The sequence below is a fragment of the Lampris incognitus genome, chromosome 2 (assembly GCF_029633865.1).
Source record: "Lampris incognitus isolate fLamInc1 chromosome 2, fLamInc1.hap2, whole genome shotgun sequence".
Classification (NCBI taxonomy): domain Eukaryota; kingdom Metazoa; phylum Chordata; class Actinopteri; order Lampriformes; family Lampridae; genus Lampris; species Lampris incognitus.
The window spans coordinates 34,938,514-34,963,862 of NC_079212.1; the positions used below are offsets into that span (position 1 = coordinate 34,938,514).

The 25,349-nt window shown below is 45.0% G+C and overlaps 1 protein-coding gene across 1 annotated transcript in view; it reads right to left on the reverse strand.

The window, feature by feature from the left end:
• Positions 1-221: 221 nt before the first annotated feature.
• sema3h (sema domain, immunoglobulin domain (Ig), short basic domain, secreted, (semaphorin) 3H) overlaps positions 222-25,349 on the reverse strand; it is a 111,831-nt gene continuing 86,703 nt past the window's right edge. The window contains exons 10-19 of the mRNA XM_056299520.1: positions 20,113-20,182; positions 11,462-11,606; positions 10,742-10,831; positions 8,304-8,433; positions 7,455-7,543; positions 4,428-4,469; positions 3,283-3,437; positions 2,433-2,494; positions 1,562-1,704; positions 222-677 (exon numbers count right to left, since the gene is read on the reverse strand). Coding sequence (XP_056155495.1) covers positions 222-677; positions 1,562-1,704; positions 2,433-2,494; positions 3,283-3,437; positions 4,428-4,469; positions 7,455-7,543; positions 8,304-8,433; positions 10,742-10,831; positions 11,462-11,606; positions 20,113-20,182 — 1,382 coding nt within the window. The remainder of the gene's footprint in view (positions 678-1,561; positions 1,705-2,432; positions 2,495-3,282; positions 3,438-4,427; positions 4,470-7,454; positions 7,544-8,303; positions 8,434-10,741; positions 10,832-11,461; positions 11,607-20,112; positions 20,183-25,349) is intronic.

Below are 25,349 nucleotides of genomic sequence, written 5' to 3' on the forward strand. Positions count from 1 at the left end.
TGTAATGGATGGTGTTTATGTGCACGTACGGGACTTTGTCAGTGTCTGTATTCCTGTGTGTGTGTGTGTGTGTGTGTGTGTGTGTGTGTGTGTGTGTGTTGTTAGTGGTTTTTGGGGGTGTATATGTACACTGGCGTATGTTTTTTTATGTATGTTTATGTGTGTGTTTGTGTGTTGTCTCTGACTATGTTAAGTCGCCACTTCTCTCTTCCGCGACACATTTACGCGCTCCTCGGAGCCCTCTGCTGGGGCTTGCTCCTGCTCTTCCTCCCTGCTCCTCTTCCTCCTCCTCCCCCGCCTCCTCTCCCACCTCCATGCTTGTGCCTCTCCCCCATCTCGCTCTCCAGCTTGTTGCTTTCCACATTACCGTGGCGACGGTGGTTGCGTGGGGGACGGTATCCTAGTGCCCGACAGTGCTGCCCGAGGTTACCAGGGTGAATCAGAGCCATCACATCCTGGTACCAGGGCTGGGCTTCTGGACTCTGACTGGACGGGCTCAGCCAGGAAGCGGGGACTGGATTGGCCGAAGGGCTCCAGACAGACAGGCGGACGGTGACGGCGGTCCAATGGAAGCCGTGCTCCTCCAGCTGGCAGTTGTAGACGCCGCCGTGAGACAGCTCGGCTCGACGAATCAGAATGCCCCGGTCGATCACCACCAACTGGTCCCCTGACACCACCTGGGGAGAGAGAGCGAGGGAGAGAAAGAAAGAGTGAGAGTGAGAGCGAGAGAGAGGGAGCGAGGCAAGGAAAGGAAAGGAAAGAGGAAAAGTGGTAAAGAAAGGTATTGAGAGAATGGAGCAGAGAGAGAGATGAGGATCAAATAAACAAAATGTTTCAGTTTTGTTTAGACCATGTAGTTTTCTAACCACCTGTTTGTGTGTCTTTATGTATGTTTGCATGCATGCGTGTATGTGTGTGCGCACACGTGCATGAATCACGCCCGGTACACACTGTGCAAACCAAAGGTTCCAGACTTATATTGAATTTTTAACAATGAATAAGCTCCGCTAAATAAAAATGGTACTTGTCCATAAAATTTTTTTTTTCTCAAAACCCAATGCCCTGCACTGACCCTAACCTGCCTCCTACGCTATCAGTATATTTCAGTGTAGAAAATGATCTGCCCCTGAAAAGAAAGCCGCCTCAGTTTGTGTAGCAAAAAGTCAGACATCTACATGCAGGAAATGTGCCAACTGGTTCTTTTTTTTTGCTCACACGCTGTAAAAAATACACCCACTTGAGCATAGCAAATGTATAGTTTTTATTGTTACCTACTGTTAATTTAACCAGTGATTACTGAAAAGTGGTCCTCCATCCCACAATGATGTTCATACAGATATAAGTGGAATGACTGCCTACCACTACCATGGTTACACAACTAATACTGGTGTAGTTCTGTCTGTCACGTGGTTTAACGTTAACACTGGCAACAGCAGTCAGTGTGTGTTCACGTACTATGAAAAATATCCCTGCAGGTGCCACTGTGTGTGTGTGTGTGTGTGTGTGTGTGTGTGTGTGTGTGTGTGTGTGTGTGTGTGTGTGTGTGTGTGTGTATGTTTACCTGATGCAGTTCTGGACTGTTCTCTCCAGCCTGTTTGTACCAGGTAACAGCAGCATGCCTCGATCTGGGCAGACACTCAAGGTAGGTGCTGTTACCTTCGGCAACCATCATGCCCCTGTGCTCCGCCTCCACCTGCAGGCCTGCTGCAAGAGATGGACAAAAAAACAATGAGCAACAAAACATTTTTTTTCGTTTATTTAACCTTTTAATGGTGTATGCACTTTTCAGATACGGGACTTTTCTTTCTTTCTTTTGCTGGCAGGTAATTTTGTGTCTCTCTTCAAGAATGTAGACCCAATTTATATATCCAAAATGCATGCACTCCACCTACATGCGTACCAAGGATATATAGATCCTATTTGTACTGCACCCTGTTTATTTAACAATATAAATGTTTGTCCAATTCTGGTGTAGAATTTCAAGAGAGATATTGAGGCTTTAGGTCGCCATATATATGCAAAGGTGGAGACTGATATTACATGTATATAGCAAGCAGGTTTATTGACCCCATCTGAATTGTGCCTTGGATGTCAACCATGTATTGTCTAATTTTCTAATTGTCTTGTAATATTTCAACAACAATTAACCTGGTAAAATAGTTTTTGGTCAGTTGCACTTCAAAAGATTCTGTAATTAAATCAGTGAATTAAAGCAATTCCAGTTTTGTTTCTAATTCTGATTTAGGGCCATATAGGTACCAGATGTGAAACTTACAGTTACAAACCAAAGATGAAATAAAATATTTTGATGCTGCATTAACGTTGAACATACTGTACAATGAAAACTTGACTTTGACTGTGTCTTCCATTCACAAATGTTAGTATGAATGTAGTGTGTTTGCACAGTGAATGGAGAACAATCGGCTCCTTACCCCCCTGTATGACACACTGTGTGAGGGGGTCTTCATCCTTTCCTAAATGACGAGCATTCCTCCTGTACATAGAGAGAGGAGGAGACAGGAGAGGGGGAGGAAGCGAAAGAGGAAGAGAGACAGATAGGGAGATGAGAGATATAAATCAGGGGTAGAAAGAGTTACAGGGCAGGGACAAGTGATGAGGAGAGACAGAGTGAGAAAAACATCATGAATTACAAAAGTCAGTGAAAAATAATCACCTGAATCAAATTTTATCATCCTCATCTCACTTCATCTGCCATGCAAAAGCTTGGTAGATAAAATGTAAAGGTTAGTTAAAATCCTGAATCTCCATTTGTGCATTATATATATATGTGTGTGTGTGTGTGTGTGTGTGTGTGTGTGTGTGTGTGTGTGTGTGTGTGTGTGTGTGTGTGTATGTGTGTGTGTGTGTGTGTGCCCTGTGATGGTGTCTGGCGGCCTGTCCAGGGTGTCTCCACACCTGCTGCATAATGACTGCTGGAATAGGCTCCAGCATCCCGCGACCAGAATTTAGATAAGCGGCTTGGATAATAGATAGATGGATGGATATGTGTGTGTGTGTGTGTGTGTGTGTATGTGTGCATGTGCGTTTGTGTGTACGCATCTGACAGTTTGTGCAATTTGATTGTACATCTCCCTGTTTTTTTTTCTTTTGTCTATGTCTTAAATGTTGGATAAGCAGCACTTTATGTCCAAGACACTTGATGTTCAAGAACAATAAAGTTTACCATATCTTATCTTATCTTATCTCATCTTACAACCTGTGTGTGCATCCACATTCGTGTGTACTACAAGAACCCTTGTGCACATGGACCGGTATTCCCACCTGCGTGCGATTGGCATGTAGGGGCTGCAGGCGTGTCCGTCCCAGGTGCAGTAGGGATCCCTGGCCAGGCAGCACTCGGCACAGGCCTGACCATACAGCTCACACTGGAACAGGGCCAGCTGGGACACCCCCTCCCTGGAGCCCACAAACAACCACTGCAAGAAGGAGGAGGGGGGGGTTGATGGTTTGTGGAGGATGAAGATAGATAGATAGATAGATAGATAGATAGATAGATAGATAGATAGATAGATAGATAGATAGATAGATAGATAGATAGATAGATAGATAGATAGATAGATAGATAGATAGATAGATAGATAGATAGATAGATAGATAGATAGATAGATAGATAGATAGATAGATAGATAGATAGATAGATATAGATAGATAGATAGATAGATAGATAGATAGATAGATAGATAGATAGATAGATAGATAGAGAGAGAGAGAGAGAGAGAGAGAGAGAGAGAGAGAGAGAGAGAGAGAGAGAGAGAGAGAGAGAGAGAGAGACAGAGAGACAGAGAGACAGACAGACAGACAGACAGACAGACATACAGACAGAGGAGCAAAGCAAGAAAAGGTTTGACAGCAAGGCAGATGAGGATGGGTGAGGATGAAACAGGGAGGGGGAACAGGACAGAGGGGGAAATGTGAATGTGAGAAAGACAGAAGAAAAATACACACAGAAACCGAGATTGAGGAGGATCAGGAAGAAAGAGAAATGAGTCAGAGAGAGAGTTTAGATTATTTCTGTAAATTAGGAGAGATGTAGTAACCCAGAACTCTGTCACACAACTAACTCACACTTGTGAAAACTAAACAGCATGACTGTTAGGCAAACACCTATACACACTTAGACATGTTGTGTAAGTGTGTGTGTGTGTATGTGTGTGTGCGTGTGTGTACACACATGCACACACACCGTTGTGGGTGTGTATATGGCAACCCTTCATCAGTGCTCTACGGTACGGTAACCATAGCAACTGGGGATGAAGCTGTCCTTGGAGATACGAGGTGGGGAGATGAGTGCTAAGCGAGATGTGCGTTAGTAACACCTTGTGTGTGCTTGTGTTGTTATCCCTGTCTCGTTCTGTGTGTTTGTATTTGTGTGTGCAAGTGTGTATGGTCGAGGGAAAATCTTTTACCTTTTTCTTTGAGAGTGTCATGGTTGTCACTGGTGATTTGTGCTGATAGGAAGAGAGAAGCAAGATTAGACACACACTGGGTTTAAATCCACGGTCTCGCCAGATGAAAAGACAGACAGGCAGGCAGACAAGGCAAGACATGTAGCCCACAGAGATATACGCAGGATGCCTAACATATGAGGATATATCAGTTTGTTCTTGTTGATGGCTTTGAAAGGTCTTTGTGGACAAGACCCAGACTTCTCAATCAGCTCCATTTCTCAACACACTATCTGAGAACAGCACAAATTCAAGCATCACTTCACCTTCATCAGATGAAGAGGATAAAATCCTATCATCAGTTAGTATGGAAAAAAAATTATATTGAGGCAGGCAGGGCGTTGTTTGTGGGTTTGGAAATGGGTAGGATTAGTAACGGCTCATCTGGCCAATGAGGCGCTCCTGTTCATAAACGATCTCTCTGCCTATATGTGTTTTATATCAGGCAGAGAAAAGAACCAGGGCAAATGCTGATGTGGTAGTTGGTTGGGCATTTATGAATATATTTTTTTTGATTTTGATATATTCTATTGATCCCCAAAGGGAAGTTCTTCTCTGCATTTAACCCATCCTAGCTGTGTAGCTAGGAGCAGTGGGCGCCGCCATGCGGCACCTGGGGACCAACTCCAGTTCGTCTTGCCATGCCTCAGTCAGGAGTATTAACCCCAACATGCATGTCTTTTTTTATGGTGGGGGAAACCAGAGCACCTGGAGAAAACCCACCGCAGATACGGGGAGAACATGCAAACTCCACACAGAGGACGACCTGGGATGACCCCCAAGGTTGGACAACCTCGGGGAACGAACCCAGGACCTTCTTGCTTTGAGGCGACAGCACTAACCACTGGGCCACCGTGCTGAATAAATGAATGAATGAATGAAGACTGTTGTCAACTGTTTCTCTGAGGCTTCAGCAGACAGTGAATGGTCCCCGGATAAGAAACCCATATTGACCGAGTAGCAGTCAATCATGACAAGGACTAGTTGAGACTGATTCAAGACCGAGTCCAAATGAGAGCGAGACCAAGACAAGATGCAGACAGAAAAAAAAAACGAGTCCTCGTCAAGATCAAGCCTTAAATGAAATTAAGCTGTTTCCAGTCCACATTCGCTAATCCTGTGGTGGAGCTGATTGAGGGTCAGCTACTAAACCCTGAAGACGTACTCGGGACAGTGGATATGAGCATGCATCCAAGAACCTCACCAGCAGCTGGTGGTCGGCATGCTGCACTCTGACATTTGGTCGAGTAAGGTGTAACTTCAGTACCAAAACAAAACATCACCAGTAATTAAAGAAGCTTATTGATACAAACGTGCAGATACAAAATGCATTACTTAACTGTTCATACATTTTAGAATTTCGATAATCTGATGCAAGTGATGAAGTCTGCAGGATCTGTTATTTTAAGTTGTTCATATTGCACTTAAAGTTGTAATGATCAAAACGTAAGTGTAGTGAAACAACACTTTAGGGTCAAATTAATCCCATAGTATTTTTTTAAACTTCATATTATTCTCAACTCTCTAAAATGCATAGAGACAAAGCAGCATGCAGCCTCCAGCCCCATGGAGGGTGTTGTGCCGTGTTTAAGTAAAGGAGCTAACCTGCATTGAAACTAACCTTTTTTAGAGACTAGTCAACATCAGATTCAGTCGTGGTGCCACACACTATCATCGTTCTCTTGACATTCAGAAAAAAGACACGTGCTTGGCATGCAAAGAAAACGCTTAAGCATGCCACTGGTAAAGCAACATCTTTAAGGGATGGCAGCAAGTCATGTGAATGCATGCGGTAATTGGCAGCTTTGAATTAATTGAACCAATGCTAATTTTTTAAACCAATTACCTTAATCAAACATACCATATGATTTTTTTTGTAGAGTAATTTACTTGAGTACAAGTCAATGCCGCAATGCCACATGTTGGTGACAGATGTGTATCCAAAAGAAAAAAATGACTATAATTTTAAGAAATGCAGCTGGAACTAGCCAAGACCTAAAATCATATTTGGCTAGACCGATGACCAAGTATGAGCACCAACATGATTGAGACAACAGAACATAACATCTTGCGTCTGAACTACAGCCCTGCTTCTTCTCTCCAAAATGCATCACCGATACATTGGGTTTTCTGCTGTGAATTTTCTGTTAACCAAAGTACTGATGTTGAGATGATGAGGACATGCAAACAGCCACTTTAGCTGAAGCCTCTGAACTGTTCACGTCAGAATAGAAGTAATGATTTGGATCTTTTTTTGGGGGGGGGGATCCCCCCTTTTCTCCCCAATTGAACCTGGCCAATTTCCCCACTCTTCTGAGCCATCACAGTCACCCCTCTGCTGATGTAGAGTCACCAGCCACTTCTTTTCACCTGACAATGAGGAGTTTCACCAGGGGGATGTAGCACGTGGGAGGATCCTGCTATGCTCCCCAGTTCCCCCTCCCCCCTGAACTGGCACCCTGACCTGGCACCCTGACCGACCAGAGGAGGTGCTAGTGCAGTGACCAGGACACATACCCACATCCAGCTTCCCACCCGCAGACAAGGCCAATTGTGTCTGTAGGGACGCCCAACCAAGCCAGAGGTAACACATGGATTTGAACCGGCGATCCCTGTGTTGGTGAGCAACGGAATAGGCCGCTATGTTACCCAGATGCCCCATGATTTGGATCTTTAAAGTCCAACATGTTTTGTTTCTCTTTGTACCTCGATGTAAATGTGGACGGTGATTCTGAATTTGCACTTCAGGACACATCTTAGATATATGTCTCCCAGTGTGGGGGCTACTGTTTCATACAATCTGAATGGATGAAAATGTTGCGTATTGTATGTTCTATGTGGATAAAGTATGCACTGTGAGTGTTTGGTTAATGACTGGATAATGAAATGCATTATATCACGGAGGATTAGCATATAAGGTAACCTGCCTCCTCCATACATTATATTTTGATTTAACAGTACTGTTGCAAAGCTTGCTGCTGTGTTTACCTGAAAGACCTGCAGCTGCTCCAAAGTGACCTCCTGGTTCTGTCCATGTTCCCTGGGGAGGTAGATGGACTTCAGCACCAGGCCTGAGTCTGGAGCACACAACATGAGGAGTAGTAGTTAAATGGTCAAGTTAGCTATGCACGCAGACAAGAAAAGAAAGAAGATAGAAGAAAGCCACTTTATTCTGCATTGTCATTGTATTCTTACAAGAAAATTTGTTCTCTACATTTAACCATCCTATCGTATAGGAGCAATGGGCAGCTGCAGCACCCGGGGGCCAACTCCAGTTCTCTTTCCATTGCCTTGTTCAGGGGCACAGACAGGAGTATTAACCCTAACATGCATTTCTTTTTGATGGTGGGAGGAAACCGGAGCACCCGGAGGAAACCCACGCAGACACGGGGAGAACATGCAAACTCCACACAGAAAGGACCTGGGACAGTCTGGGGTTCGAACCCAGGGCCTTCTTGCTGTGATGCAACAGTACTAACGACTGAACCACTGTGCTGCCCTAGCATCAGGTTTATACACAGTTAAATCCACTTGGGACATGGATATGTGAGAGGTTTGAAAATGAAAACAAAGAAGATGTAAAAGAAAATTAACAATTTCAATTACAAAGTAAACATGAACAATTCAAAGTTCGGCCTTTACCCCTCAGAGGAACTTTTTTTTCCCCATTTACTTTGAGTTGCTTAAAACCCCACACATACTCAAGGAAGAGTAAATCATAGGTGCAAATCGCTGTATGCAATTTTAATCCACTATTTCCTCATACACGCTGTACATACACAGAGAAGCACAGAGGCAAAAACATGTGCTCTCTCTCACACACACACACAAACTTACCTGTGCCAATGAACAACACATCGTAGGTGCCATCCACCGCCTCCACCCTGTCCACCACCAGTTTGCTAAACTTGTAGTGAACGCCCACTCTGACCAGGAGGGGGCGCTCTCCCAGAGGCAGCACATTTTCCTGAAACAGATTGAATTATTGACAGTGAGTCAAGTCAAGTTGCATTTTTTATAGCTCTTTTCTAGCTGCAACAGCCACTCAAAGTGCTTGGGTTATCCCCAAACACCACTCTCGTGGGCCTGCAATATATGTTTTCATAGGTGGATTTGCAACTCCTGTGAAACTTCCCAAGCCTCAAGGAAATCATCGTCATCATCAACATTTAATGATCACATGACCGAGGCCCTTGGATTTGCTTTTGGTACAGCAAGGTAGACACCATAACTGGAACAACAGACATCATTCACAGATTGCCACAAGACAAAATTCACCAACAATATTTAGGAGACTGATTCAGGAGTTTTAAGTGCAGGTACATCGGTCAGGTTTAGTGAGAAGTGTTCAGAGTCCTTACTGCAGTGAGGAAAAACTGATTTTAAAAGGGGATGATTTGGTGGGCAGGGACATATATCACCTCTTAAAGGGCATCAGCTGGAAGAGGTGGTGAGCAGGGTCAGAGGGGTCAGAGATTTTGCTCTTTTGATTGTGTGTTTTTGATATAATAATTTAATAATAATAATTTTATTCATAAAGCACTTTTCTAAAACAATGTTACCAAGTGCTTCACAAAAAAAAGAAGAAGAAAAAACCAGATAAAGCCAGACAAGGCATGAAGAAGAGTAAGATCAAATGAGAGTAAGAATAAAAAAAGTAGAAATAAAACCAAATACCAAACATTTGTAAAAGCTTTCATAAAAAGAAAAGCTTTGAGATGAGATTTAAAAGAAGCTAGAGACTTAGTTCGTCTAAGTTCAGCAGGAAGAGAGGTCCATAGTGTGGGGGCTCTAACAGCAAAAGCCCGCCCACCCTTTGTAACCAACCGAGACCTGGGAATAACCAGCAGGGCTCCATCTGCAGACCTTAATGGTCGAGGGGGGACATACCAAGTCAATAAATCTCAAATGTATAAAGGAGCAAGACCATTAAAGCCTTAAAAGTGAGCAATAAAAATTTTAAATCAATTCGAAATATAACAGGGAGCCAGTGTAGGGAGGCAAGCACGGGAGGGATATGGTCATGCCTCCTTGCCCCGGTGATTCAACTGATGGGATGGGGATGCCAATAATCTTGGATGATTTATTGACTATGCGCTGCAGTTTTTTGCGTGTGTGACTGTCTGTGCTGCCATTACAAACTATTATGCAAGAGGTGAGTATGCTCTCATACTGTGTAAAACTGAAGGAGGAGGCTTTGTTTTACTTTGAATTTTCTGATCAGTCTTGGCGAAAAATAGTCTTTGCTGGGCTTTGTTGGTAATGTGGTCTGTATTGCTGTTCCACTTGAGCATGTTGCTGATGTCTGTGCCAAGAAATTTGAGTGAGTGATGGTTATGGGTTCTCCTGACATGTGAAAGGGGGTTTTGGGGAGGGGGCTGTGCTTGAAATCTATATGTTTTTGATGTGTTGAGCTGGAAGTTGTTCTCAAGGCATCAAGTCACTGCTTGGGCTACCCGCTCACAGTATCGGTCTTCGTTGTTGATGGTTATAGTAAATCTAATTATGGCGGTGTTGTCTGCATATTTAAGAGCGGTGACTGAGCTGTGGTGGGATGTGAAGAGATTTGTGTAGCGGGAGAAGAGCCAGGCTGAGAGAGGACACAACCCTGGGGGTCCCTGTGCTCAGGGTCAGAGGGCGAGGTGGAAGGCTATTCATCTCAACCCTCTGTTGCCTTCTTCATAGGAAGCTCCGAACCCAGTGGCATATGCAGCGGTCAATAATCATGTCCAACAGTTTACTGAAGAGATTGACCGAATTTATTGTATTGAAGGCCGAGCTGAAGTCGATGAATAGGATGTGGGCATAGGTTGAAATAAGTTACTTTAAACTGTATTGGTTTTCCCCCAGTTCGTTCAACTCCTATCTAATCTAGTTTAGGGTCATCGGAGCCTTTCCCTGTAGCCATCAGGTTGACGGCAGAAACACACCCTGAATGGGTGACTAAGCCAACACAGGGCCCACAAAAAAATAAAAAATAAATAAAATAAAAATCAATCATACATCATCCATACCTGCTGGCATTTTAGTATCCAGTTCACCTAATGTGCATGTCTATGGACTGTGAGAGGAAAGTGCAGTCCTCAGAGGACATCCACACCATGACTTTGATGTACAATTGCCACAAAGGAGAGTTGGCATCAAACCCGGTAGCCTCTTGCTGGGAGGCACCAGTGCTAAACATTAGGCCATCACGCCACCCTATATATCACGGCAATAATTATGTCAAGTTAGCAATATAATGTGTTCTAATAATATAATATTAGAAATGCAACCTGGAGCAGAGGATGTGTCCTGCTGAAGAAGATGACATCATCAGGATACTCTCTGGTCGAACTGTAGCTTCCATAGGTACTGCTAGGACACTGCAAGGGAGAGAAAGAGAGAGAGAGAGAGATAGAGAGAGAGCGAGAGAGAGCGATTGTGTGATTAAGGAGAAATGGAGAGAGAGGGATGTTCAGGATAGATTACAGTCTTCTGGATTAATGCTTTGAATTGAATTAACCCACTTTTTGATGTAATATTAATCTTCGATGCACATGACTCATAATGCAAATTATGATACTAATAGTATTAATGGAATGACAAAGGTTATTTAAGCTATAAACCCTTCAAGCAAAGCAGTACATACTGGCTCACTGCTTTTATAAAAAAAAAAGCAGGAGCAGACAATGGCAATAATAAAGAATCAAACTTTTCGATAAATCTTTCATGTGTAATCAATCACTAAAAGATAATTACTAGTTTCTACTGGTTGATATTACTTGTTATGTTTAGAACCGGCAATGTAATTCTTAATCAGTCAGACAACTGCTAAACAACATGGCTGCTCAAAGACACAACGCTGGTGTAAGTGGTGATTCTTCATAAATAGGTGGCAGGTTGGTATTTATCAAACTATCACTTTTACATAAAACAAACTGATGTCCTTTTTTTTTAGTAACCACCAAAATGCTTAGCTTGAAGGAGAAGGATTTCAGGCAGTATAAACTTACAGTTCCAGGTCGTGGGTAGGGCACCTTGCCTGAAAACTCTGCCCACTTATATTGAGGCCCCTCTTTGTGCAGGAAGTTGCCTTTGAAAGCCCGAACCACATCTTCCATCCGATACACACACACCGCTGAACCATTCAGAACATCACTATAGCACAGAAAGGTGGAGAAATAAAGGCAGGGAGAGAAAAAAAGGTGGACAGGATGGTTACGATGGGCTCAGCCTGGTGTATCTTGGACAAATCTTTTGGTGCAGTTATTTTTTGCCAGGGGGGCAGATTCTGCCCCCTTTTTATCCCGATTTGACATGTCTAATTTCTTGTTCCCCACCATTACATGACTCCTACAGCAGTTGGGGAGGGTGTAGACTAGCTTTTCACCTGCAGCTGCAGGTTTTTCCAGGGAAAAAGAAATGCATGGGTAGGCTTATGCTATTTCTGCTAGAGCCACCCACAGCTGTATCGGCGTCCCACCACCTGTAGGAGTCAGTAATTGTAGTGGCAGACCACATTACCCCTACTGGCTTCCCGCACAGCAGCATTGCCAATTATGTTTCCTGCATTGCTCAGCCAAGCCAGAGGCAACGTCTGGTTTTCAGCCATGAAACTCAGCTGTGCAGCCCGAGCGTCTCACCTTCAGCACACATTTAATTCCCACAGTTTTACTTGACTTGAGTTTTCACTGTGATATCACATTGGGGAAAATTTTCTTCTGCTAACCCCTCACTACAGAGAGCTCAGAGTTTAGGGTCAACTATAGAGCATCCCCTGGAGCTTTGCTCAAAGAAACTTCAGCAGGGAAAACACTGCCATTGCGCTAGTTTGAATCCGAGATTCCCCTCTTCGGATGACTCCCTATCCACGGCTCCCCATTTTACCTTGCTGAGCCAAATGATATTGTTAATATTGTTGTCATGGAAACAGCCAATTATAGTTTCATAGTTTGACGTTTTGATCCGATAGGCTGTATGTAAATGAGTGTGTCTGATGACATCATGAGTGTCAGAAGAAAATGTCGGCTGGGGGAAGCTGAAGTGGGGGGAGCTCCTATTTAGAGATAGGAATTGAAAAAGTGAATACTACCTTTCACACTGACATTACTTTTCAGTTGACAGAGATGACACAAAAGGCAAAGTAAATAGTGATGACAGAAAATAATCATGTTTCGGTTTCAGTCCATCTTAGTGACTCGTGAATGTAATGGCAACGAGGCCTATTTCTGTGGCAGCCAAGGTCCTTTTGCCATCTCAAAAGAGTTGCTGGCTGTGGTCCGAAGTGTATCATAGAAATGACTGTTTGACAGAGATGAACTCTGTATGCATTGCAGCTCTGTGGTCGAAGTCCCACCCTGGATGTTACCTCAGAATTCCCTCCATTCCCAACCGGCATTCCCAAGAGACATTCCGAACCCATTCCAAACCAACAAAACCGACCAACTCCCTGCTCGGCCAGTGGAACCCCGCCATGTTTCTGCTGCTGCTGCTGTCGGAGTCAGCCGCTCAGCTGAGGAGCGAGCTGGGTTATCCTCAGACCCTGTGCTGCTGTCAGCCGCATGAGAGAGAAACATAAAAATAAACGGTGGCGGGCGACGCTACTTTTCTTTTCCATTTATGACTCACTCGCTCTCTAATTTTCTCATATATCCCCGTTTTTCAGCTTGTTTTAGTCTGCGTATGGTTTTCACGTCTTTCTGTTTGCTGAGTACCATGCGGCCAATTTTGTCTGTCTGATGGCCAATCGGTTTAAAGGTGTCCATCGGTCTGCCTGTCTCTGTCTGTATGTCTAAATTTCCCATGTTTCCCTCTGTCTGTCTCTGTCTGGTGGTCTCTATCCGAGTGTCTGTATTATATAACTGATTGTCTGTTCCTCTGTGAGCTCCTGACTCAACAAATATCTGTCCGTCTCTGTGCATGTCCATCTGTCGGCCTGCCAGTTTGCTTGTCTGTTGAGTCCATTGCCCTTTTGTCAGTCCATTTGAGTGACTTTCCGACAGTCTGTCTGTGTTTCTCTCTCTGTTTCAGCATCTGTTTTCCCTTCTGTCTTGCTGTTTGTCTTTCCATCTGCTTCTCATTTTCATCTTTTACTCTTTATAACTGATGACCGTCTGTCTTGCCCAACAAATTATCACTCTTTCAACACTTAAAAGAATCCAAATGACCATTATAGAGTTCCAGTATGATTCTTTCATACAGGCAGGCTCTGCATGCATAGTTTACCTCACTTAACTTAACTTCCATGCAAGCCACAGACACATACAGATGTGCACATATGCACACGCACACACACACAAACGAATACACATGCAGAGAACCACTACATTTCCATAAATAGGCATTGACACAGACAAGAATACACACACACACACACACACACACACACATGCAGAACACAGAATATAAAACTTAATGCTGGTCACAGTCAAAGAAAGTGTGTATATTTCTTGGCTACGAACTGCATTTACACACACACAGACACAGACACAGACACACACACACACACACACACACACACACACACACACACACACACAAGGAACGTCAGTAGTCACAATATATGAAGTGTACCATAGTTCACAGCCCATTCAATGATGAGAGTCTGTGTACAGTACAGCCAATGCACTGAACTGTATCACACGTACACACTTGCTACTAGTATGCACACATACAAACATGCACAAGAAAGCCTGAAATTTCAATATAAAGACTTGTCTTATGAACAGCTGTGAACTCACTCCAACTGTACACACACACATACACACAACACAAACACACACACACACACACACACACAGTTAACCTAATGAATAGGTGTGAACTGGTATGAACCCAGCTGTATGATTATATTATATTTCCATTATTCACCACAGTGGGGTTTGGTTGTTACAGCGTGATGGGAAAATATAACGCAACTGACCAATCCAAGCCTCTCCCCTCCCCTCATACACAAACACAACAATATACTGACATACAAACAGCACAGAAACATACGTGCATGCGCGTGTACGCACACAACCACACGTGCGTGCGTGTGTACGCACGCACGCACACACACGATAAAACACAAACTCACACTTGTACACGATTACGTATGATACACAGTACACACACAATTCTCATATGTAAAATAAATGTGTGTGTGTGCTACAGAGAGAGATACAGTACATTTGTACTGCTGTTAAATGATTGTGCCCTGTTATTTCACGTAAGCATCCCCAGTCAGATGTTTTGGATGTTTAAACCTACTTAGCTACAGAACCGGACTGTGATTCTGATCATCTGGCTCAGCTCAGCATTACTACACTTGTAAATCTTTTTCAAATGAAAGAAAACAACATATTTAGACAGGCAATTGACGGTCACTTTACAGGGAGGCTCACAGCATAACGCGATTAAAAACCAAAAAAATTTATTTTTAACTACAATATATTGAATATAATCAAACATGATATCTTTTGTATCTTATCCAAACATATTATATTAAATTATATATCTGGTTAGCCCTGTGATGGTCTGGTGGCCTGTCCAGGGTGTCTCCCCGCCTGCCGCCCAACGACTGCTGGGATAGGCTCCAGCATCCCCGCGACCATGAGAGCAGGATAAGCGGTTTGGATAATGGATGGATGGCTATATATGGTTAAGGAGAGGCCATCCTTCGCATGAGACGTTAAAACCGAGGTCCTGACTCACTGTGGTCATTAAAGATCCCATGGCACTTGTCGCAAAGAGTAGAGGGTTCCCTGGTGTCCTGGCAAAATTCCCAACCTGGCTCTCTCCATCTGACCACCTAATCATCCCCCAATGTAATTGGCTCAATGATTCCTCCCTCTCCCCCTCAAGCTGATGTGTGGTGAGCATTCTGGTGCAAAATGGCTGCCGTGCATCACGCAGGTGGGTGCTACACATTGGTGGTGGCTGAAGTGAGTTACCCCCTTCAATGCGAAGCGCTTTGGGTGTCTAGAAAAGTGCTATATAATTATTATAATTATTAACTTACCTAAACTTAACCTAACCTACCTTAACCTGACTTATCCTCACCCTCTACCTAACCTTAACCTTAACCCAATGCTTACCTTAACCTAACCTCAACCGATAGCTGACCTATTCGCTAGCTAGCCCACAAGGCTGAGGGAACATGGGGCTGATCCCGGTAGGGATGCCCCCTTTCCTTAGACCCTCGATTCGGATGAGGAAATACTCCCAAAGAAAAAAGAAATAAATTTTTCAATCATTAAACTTACCCATCAATACAAGAGCTATACTATACTGATGAAGTGCTGAAGCTGTGATCCTCATCCTCAACTGAAATCTGATGGGGCTTTCCCCTTCTTTGTCATGTGTGCAATAATTAGTCTCGTGTCTTGATGCAGGCTCAATAATCCAGGTGAGAAAATCAAAGAAGGTTCATCAGTTCATCTGGATACAACGTTTATTGACAGTACGTTTCATCACCCAACTAATAATTAGTCTCAATTTTTCTCTTGGTTCAGCCCTCGTTAATGAGGCATTCATGTATTTTTACGTTTTGTAAATATCCGCATGCTGAAGGCCTTGTTGTTGGCTTTCTGAAGAAAAGTCTCTCAAACTCCAGAAACCTTTGGTTGCTGTCTAAATGGTAGGGACACTGTCATGCTGGAGGATTGTCATCATCATCGGTCACTCGGGGTCAAGTATGACCATCCTCCCTCTGGATCTTCAGGTGGGCGTAGAGGCCAACCCTGGAGCCGCATAATGGGAGGAAGCCTGCATGTGACAGCTTTTTACATGGAGTGGCTGAAGTGCTTGCAGTCACCACACGGTCCTTGGCAGGGGGTGGCCAGAGTCCAATGGCATGGAGAACCAAGACGATTGGGCACCACCCTCTGTTGCAGCCTTCATCCACCTTCACTGTCATTGTGACCTGGAGACATCTTCCGCCAGTTCTGCCATTGAGGTCTTTGTTGGATCGTGCTTTGTCTGGAACCTCCCCCTTGACCCATCCACCTTGGGTGACCTTACCAGGAGCCAAGCTCTGGATGGCATAGCTCTTGGGATCATCGGTACACACAAGCTTCTCCACCATGACAAGGTGGCGATCCAGGAGAAGTGGAGGATTGTACAGTGGCAGAGACAGCAACAGTGAGTATGGGTGGGCAGAATCTAAGTGTTGGTGAATAGGTCGCATGTAGGCAAGGGAGAAAATGGGGCAACCAATCTGGAAAAGAAACGCTTGTGCACGGCTCCGTGTCCATGTGCATGACGGGTTTGTGTCTTATCCTGTGTAAGTGGTAACAGGTCAGACAGGTCATTTAAGACAGCTGTGAGACGCAGTCTACATCTCAGTACAATATACTACAAAGACAAATCAAGCTCAAAATAATACAGTCTGGCTCACTTAATGACATCCGTTTGTATGCTCTGTCTTGTGACCCATTGTCCCAAGATGTTAAGAATTAATATAACACAACAAAGCAAGGGTACTTACCACCAAACAATGACATACTTTACAATAAAATGTAGTTCAGTGTGTCATCGCCGTGATGAATGCACACATCATTTTTATCTCACAGTGTATGGCCCGGGGCGAGGGCATTCCCACAATGCAACACAGACATAAAGGAGCGACCAGTGCCACCCAAGCACAATGCACTACAACACAACATGAGGGATGATGAGTGCTAGCATGTGTGCTTTATTGATTTTCTTTTAAGCCATGCGATTCCCACAATGCAACAGGAACCACTCAGGTCAGAACTCAACAGGCAACACACAGTACAGTATTTTATTGACGCATGATTCACTTTCAGAAAATACGGTTTTATTATTTACAGCCGTATGCATCCCATGATAGCAGAGCAAGGAAAACCGCACAAGCCAAAAGCCAAAAGCTCTTGATCCTTTTTACTTTACTTCTGCACAGCGTCTTTGTGGCTTGCATTTATGCATTAATTATCCACTTGCGATCACGATGAGTCATGACTGTTGGCTTGATTGTTGACAGCTATCTTTAGAAAGAAGCTCAAAGACGTTCCACATCCTGCATCTACCCCTCTTAAACTTTTAAAGAGCCGCTTTGGCAGACCATTCCTCGCAACCGCCGATTGTTGTGAAAACCCGACGAAATAAGATAATAAGTTTAATTTCCGGAACACGCTCTCCCAGAAGTGGTGCAAACATGGCCCGTTTCACCACCGCACCGCCGTTAGGGTTTAACCTCTGCCACTTCCATTGCAGCACCACTCTGAGCCACATCTAAGTGATGCGTGTTGACATCATCATGTGACACAGGTTGCTTTATTGTAATGAGTTTACGGCGGGGCCAGCGCTCCCTGAGGGATTCACGTTGATTCATTACTGGAACACATATCCTATGCCTCATAACACCAAGATCTCACCAAAGCCTTATGAGGAAGTGGACTGGTCTCTGGGGGACAAAGAAGTTTGGGAAATGAGCACCACATCTCACAGTATGACGTTTTATGAATCAAGGCGCCGTAGTGTGGTTTGACTTACAGTCTTGTTGAACAGAAAAATGGCTGCTGTGTTTCGTGAGAGGCGAACGCAATTCAATGAGGCATTTAGGCCATAGACTGGATTCATTCAGGTCTACTCGTGATTGTACCCAGCCAATTATCCCACTCTTCCGAGCCATCGCAGTCGCTGTTTCACCCCCTCTGCCGATCCGGGGAGGGCTGCAGACTACCACATGCCTCCTCCGATACACGTGGAGTCGCCAGCCGCTTCTTTTCACCTGACAGTGAGGAGTTTCGCCAGGGGGATGTAGCGCATGGGAGGATCACACTACCCCCCCGAACAGGTGCCCCAACTGACCAATTTTTGCAAATTTATTAAAAATAAAAAACTGAAATATTGCATGTACATAAGTATTCACACCCTTTACTCAGTACCTGGTTGAGGTACCCTTGGCAGCGATTACAGCCTCAAGTCTTCTTGGGTATGAAGCTACAAGCTTGGCACACCTATATTTGGGGTGTTTCTCCCATTCTTCTCTGCAGATCCTCTCGAGCTCTGTAAGGTTAGATGGGGAGCGTCGCTGCACAGCTATTTTCAGGTCTTTCCAGAGATGTTCAATGGGGTTCAAGTCTGGGCTCTGGCTGGGCCACTCAAGGACATTCACAGACTTGTCCCAAAGCCACTCCTTCGTTGTCTTGGCTGTGTGCTTAGGGTCGTTGTCATGTTGAAAGGTAAACCTTCGCCCCAGTCTGAGGTCCTGAGCGCTCTGGAGCAGGTTTACATCAAGGATCTCTCTGTACTTTGCTCCATTCATCTTTTCCTCCATCCTGACTAGTGTCCCAGTTCCTGCTGCTGAAAAACATCCCCACAGCATGATGCTGCCACCACCATGCTTCACTGTAGGGATGGTATTAGCAAGGTGATGAGAGGTGCCTGGTTTCCTCCAGACGTGACGTTTGGCATTCAGGCCAAAGAGTTCAATCTTGGTTTCATCAGACCAGAGAATCTTGTTTCTCATGGTCTGAGAGTCCTTTAGGTGCTTTCTGGCAAACTCCAAGCGGGCTGTCATGTGCCTTTTACTGAGCAAAGGCTTCCATCTGGCCACTCTACCATAAAGGCCTGATTGGTGGAGTGCTGCAGAGATGGTTGTCCTTCTGGAAGGTTCTCCCATCTCCACAGAGGAACGCTGGAGCTCTGTCAGAGTGACCATCGAGTTCTTGGTCACCTCCCTGACCAAGGCCCTTCTCCCCCAATTGCTCAGTTTGGCTGGGCGGCTAGCTCTAGGAAGAGTCCTGGTGGATCCAAACTTCTTCCATTTACGAATGATGGAGACCACTGTGCTCTTCGGGACCTTCAAAGCTGTAGAATTTTTTTTTGTACCGTTCCCCAGATCTGTGCCTCAATACAATCCTGTCTCGGAGGTCCACAGACAATTCCTTTGATTTCAAGGCTTGGTTTCTGCTCTGACATGCACTGTCAACAGTGGGACCTCATATAGACAGGTGTGTGCCTTTCCAAACCATGTCTGATCAATTGAATTTACTACAGGTGGACTCCAATCAAGATGTAGAAACATCTCAAGGATGATCAGTGGAAACAGGATGAACCTGAGTTCAATTTTGAGTGTCATAGCAAAGGGTGTGAATACTTATGTAACTGCAATATTTCAGTTTTTTATTTTTAATAAATTAGCAAAAATTTCTACAAAACCTTTTTCACTTTGTCATTATGGGGTATTGTGTGTAGATTGATGAGAAAAAAAGGAATGTAATCAATTTTGGAATAAGGCTGTAACATAAAAAAATGTGGGGAAAGTGAAGGGGTGTGAATACTTTCCAGATGCACTGTACCTTCATCCAGCTTCCCACCTGCAGATACAGCCAATTGTGTCTATAGGGACACCCGACCAAGCCGGAGGTAACACAGGAATTCGTTGGTAGGCAACGGAATAGACCACTACGTTACCTGGACGCCCTCTGTTCTCATTCATGTCTCTCTACCTCAACTCTCCACTTTTCTTTCTCTCTCTCCATCTATATCTTTTATCTTCCTCTTTGCTGCCCTGCCTCCCCACACGCAAACTCCTCTTCTCTCCTGCCCACTCGTTTCCTTTTCTGTCCTGTCATCTCCTTTCCTCTGCTGTCCTCTCCTCCTCTCCCTCCTCCTGTATTATCGGAGGTTTTCTATATTTTTAAGGGTTTCATACCTCGATGTGGTGAACAGGCCATAGATAAGAGGGTTCTTCTTGTCTTTCCCCTGGAGGATAAAGATGTCCTCTGGATGAAGAAATGAAGGGACGGAACAGTGGAAGGAGGGAGAGGGATAAGGGAGGGAGAGAAATGGGTCACAGATTAGTTCAGCTGCGATCGTAACACATGGTGAATCTAAGGTGAACTTGATGTCCTGGGATCAGTATTTCATGAGCTTGTCAACAATGTGCATGCACCTCTGTTTGCATGTGTGTGTGCATGTGTGTGTGTGTGTGTGTGTGTGTGTGTGTGCCTGCGAAGTACCAACAGGTGTTTGCATGAGTGAAAGTATGTATAACTAACTGCCTGTGCGGATGGATGTGAGTGATAACGTACATATACCTAGTATGCATGATTTTTGTGCTTTTGCATGCATAAATTATGTGTAATGTGTGTGTCCATGAATACATATACATTTAAGAGTGTGAAGGTGTTTGTCTATTGTGTGTGTATTTGCACATGCATGTCCACATGATTGCATAGTCTGTGCATATACGTGTGTGTGTGTGTGTGTGTGTGTGTGTGTGTGTGTGTGTGTGTGTGTGTGTGTGTGTGTGTGTGTGTGTGTGTGTGTGTGTGTGTGTGTGTGTGTGTGTGTGTGTGTGTGTGTCCATCTATCAGTCTAGCTGTGTGACTAATAACGTCGGCAGGACGAGCAGCATGGCTGACTGGCTGCCTCTAATGAACCGGTATCCATTAATAACCAGCCCCAGTGGGAGAGCTGACCGTTGAAGCCACTGTTCAACAACAACACCTGCTGTCACATCCAAGACCAGGCCTGACTCGTCACCGCTCATTTTTCACATTAATTCACTAGCACTGTTATCCGCCCAACCCCCCGATGCTTCGCACGTTGCTTTTTTGCTGTTTTTCTATTTAACTGCTAACTGCATTGCAGGGACATGTCAAGTGCTGTCATAGGTAAGACTGTGAACTATCTTCATCCCCACTGCTGGAGGGCGAACTAGCGGGGGGCAGAATCCTTTAATTTCCTGAAAGTGTTCATTAAAGTCCAACTCTAAAGATGAAATGAGACTTCACCCTTGCCATGTTTAGGGAGGGATTGGATAAAATACCTACGTAAAGTCATTTATTAGCAGACTTGCAGACCGTCATTGTGTGGCACCTTTTGAAGCAGAACGACTAAATGTTCACAGTCGAGTGAAACGGTCTGACAGAAGAAAAAGGTGACTACTTTTGTTGTTGTTTGAATAAATACTTCCTAAACCTTTGCCATAACCGGAGATGGGGAGAGGATGAACTGGTTGAGATGGCTCTCTGTAGTTGTTCTCCTCTCTTTCTTTCGTCTCCCCTCCTCTCCTCACTTAATCCTCTCTTTTTTCTCTCTTCCCCTCCACTCTCTCACTCCCTCTCTCTCTCTCTCACTCACACTCACACACACACACACACACACACACACACACACACACACACACACACACACACACACAAGTATTGTTGTGGTGGAGGAGACAGTGAGGCGTATCAGTGTTCGCACATTCCTGTCGCTTCTGTTTTCAGGTGGCCTCCATGGACCACGACCCTGCTGAGTCTAATCTCATCTCATCTCACACACACACACACACAGCTTCATCACAATCTACCCAATTGTTAGGCCCCCTGGGGCAGAGCAGAGCAGAGAGGATTGTGGGTAGTGTGCACCCTGCAGTGCACAGAATGTTATTTTTCTCCATTCTTACTTTAATATGTCACTCATTCATCATCAAAATCTCTCCCTTCCTCTCGTCTCTTCTTCTTTACTCCTTTCCATTCCTCTCTAAATTAAAGGAGGTCCCATGGTGACAAAGTTACTGCCTACATTTTCTCCTCAAACTCCCTGAGGTCCATCATTCCTTTATTATATCCATCTTTCATCCTTCCTCTCTCTCCTTGTCTCTCCTCCTCCTCCCTTATTTTCTTCTCTTGGAGAGGACGTGAGGCATATTCACACTGCTGTACTTTTTTACACAAGAAAAAAAAGAAGGTCAGAGACAAGCACTGCCTCTCATTATGTGCTGATAATATTTATAAGCGTGTCATGTGACTCACATTCGGTTTGCCACAAGGTCACACGTTCCGCTCAGCTGGACAATGGACAATGTTTTCCTCACAATGCAAATGCAAAACGAAACGCAAGTTACCTCCAAGCGCATGTCCAACACACTACTGGTTGTGTTTTGTGTGTGTGTGTGTGTGTGTGTGTCTCCCGCCTCTTCTTCCTTTTGATTGTTTGATTCAAAAAAACAAAAAACAAAAACAAATAAAAACACTGCATGTTGCAAGTGCTGCTCTTTAGTGTTTGACTTCCATCAACTTCAGAAAGCACCACTCTGAGTCTTGGGGGCTGTATGTTTGTATGTGTGTGTGTGGGTGTGTGTGCATGTGTGTGTGTGTGTGGGGGGGGTGGAAGTGTGTGTGTGTGTGTGTGGGTGTGGGTGTGTGTGTGTGTGTGTGTGGGGGGAGTGTGTGTGTATAGGGGTGTGGGTGTGCGCGCGTGGTGTGTGTGTGTGGGGGAGTGTGTGTGTGTGTGTTTGGGGGGAGTGTGTGTGGGGGGGGTGTATGTGGGGGGGTGTGTGTGGGGGGGAAGTGTGTATGTGTGTGTGTTTGGGGGGAGTGTGTGTGTGTGTGCGTGTGTGTGGGGGGGCAGAGGCATCATATTTGCAAAGTGGCGCCTTGCCTTCTGTCTTGTGGCAGCTCCCTATGAGCCTTGAGGTAAATATGTCTGCAGTCTCAAATTCCCAAGACAAGGCGACCCAGAGAAGCCATGGCCTGGGATGGAGGCATGTGCTTTATTTACAGCCCCGCCCAGCAAAGACGCACTCTTACCACAACGTCACGTGCTTATATCCCCACTGATTTAATGCTGCCCCATCTCTCTCCTGCCACTCGCCGGTTTTGTTTTGATTTTCCTTCAGACTCCGGTTGTTTTGTACTATTGACTAGTTTGTCACAGGGAAAAAGGAGGATAGAAAACCATACGTTCATTACAAACACCGTGTCCGGTAGGACAAAACCACCTCTTCAGGAGACTGATGAGCCAGGGGGATGGAGGTCCATCTATGGTTTCCTGTCACGTTCATCTCACCTGTTTTTTTGTTTTTTCCCCCCTTTTTCTCCCCAGTTGTATCCGGCGAGTTACCCCACTCTTCCGAGCCGTCCCGGTCGCTGCTTCACCCCCTCTGTCGATCCGGGGAGGGCTGCAGACTACCACATGCCTCCTCCGATACATGTGGAGTCGCCAGCCACTTCTTTTCACCTGACAGTGAGGAGTTTCACCAGGGGGATGTGGCATGTGGGAGGATCACGCTATTCCCCCCAGTTCCCCCTTCCCCCTGAACAGGTGCCCTAACTGACCAGAGGAGGCACTAGTGCAGCGACCAGGACACATACCCACATCCGGCTTCCCACCCGCAGACACGGTCAATTGTGTCTGTCGGGACACCCGACCAAGCCGGAGGTAACATGGGGATTCGAACTGGCGATCCCCGTGTTGGTAGGCAATGGAATAGACCCCCCCCCCCCCCATCTAACCTATTATACCGACCTCATTCAAGATGGGGATCAAGTGGTGAATATAACTACCTCTGAAACCAAAAGATAACCCCGACGACCTCACATCAAATCCCAGCGGAGCAATCTGTCCTTGAATGCACCATCTCTCTTTCTCCACCTTTCCTTCCCTTTAGTCCAAAGCCCATTGAAATCCCTGCAAAGATGAGTTGTCCCCCTACTGTTTTATTCGTTTATTTCAAATGGTGGGCTTTTTTCCCCCCAGCCTTGAGGCAACTGAGGTAAGATAAAAATGAAATAAGAACTTCATGAAAGACATAATGAACGAATATTTTTGCTCTATGTCAAACGCAACAGCACTCCACTACGGTTGCTCACTATCTGCCACTTCTCTCTCTTTCTGATACACTTCTATTTTCTTAACCACATCTGCCCTTTCTTCCTTTGATAGTCAGCCACACTTTACTCCTTCAAGGAAATCCCTCTCTCTGGGAGCCTTTGTGTCTTTGTTACACCCACTCCCCATCTGCCTCCCTATCTTTCTTTCTCTTTCTGTCTATTCATCAGGCAATCACCTACCACCATTTCCTTTTTTAAAGCCACCTTAGATGATTTCTCAGGGTCACTCCGGGTGTCCTCATAGTCTTTGTCTCTCACTTTCTCCGACCCCCCGCTATCTCTCCACTTGGTCTAGCTATCTATCTATGTGTGTGCTTGCCCGTCTGTATGGCCTATTTTCCTCCAGATCACTGTACTTGTATCTTCTTCCCCCAAACAAAAGAGCCCCCTCCGCCCCCAGGGGGAGATAGTCTTGTCTGGCCCGCAGACCTGCACAAGCGCCTATCCACTCCCCAAAATACACACACAGCCTTCTCATCATTTGGCTCGATCCCTCCGGGCCAAAGGCCTTATCCTCCTCTTTATTTCTCCAGTCATATCTAAGCCACCAGACACACTGAATGCCGACATTCTCCTCCTCCTTGTCACCTCTCTGGCCTCGGCCCCAGTCTTTCTTTCCTTGCTGCCACCCCCCCCCCTTCTTCACTGCTGTGATTCTCTCCGTCTGGCTCTTTCACCTCCCTACACAAAGCTTCTGCCACACCCTTCCCTCCAATCTTCATCTTCCTCTCCTCTTCTTCCTCCTCTATGTCTGGTCTGTTACCCTCCCATCACAGCCTCTTTTCATCCCCCGCCCTCTCTCTTCTCGCCCTTTACAGCTATTGTCCCTCTGCTCTACTTAATCGTTCCCTCCATTTACACCACAGGGCTCCCGACTCTTACAAAGTGATTTCTATTAAAAAAAAAAAAGACACTATTGGGTAATATGGCATTTTATGAGTTATCTCACGATCCTTGCTAAGAAATAAGTATATCAAGCTGCTTTTGGAAAGAAAACCAGACATGATTAAAAAGAGGTGAATAGGAGGAGGAGAGGAAAGACAGAATAGAAGCAGTAAAAGAGATAAATGGCATTTCTGTTTTTCTTCACTTTGGAGAGAGTGGCTATGACGCAACTGGACATGAGTAGGTCAGGATTTCTGAACCTTTATCACACAGTACCCATCCTACGTCACCTTTCTCTCCTTTCTCCCCCAACCGCAACTTCCACCCTCCCCTTTTCTCCCTCCATCACCTCCATCCCTGTTCCTCTTCATCACTGTCCTACCAATGCTCTCTAGCCATC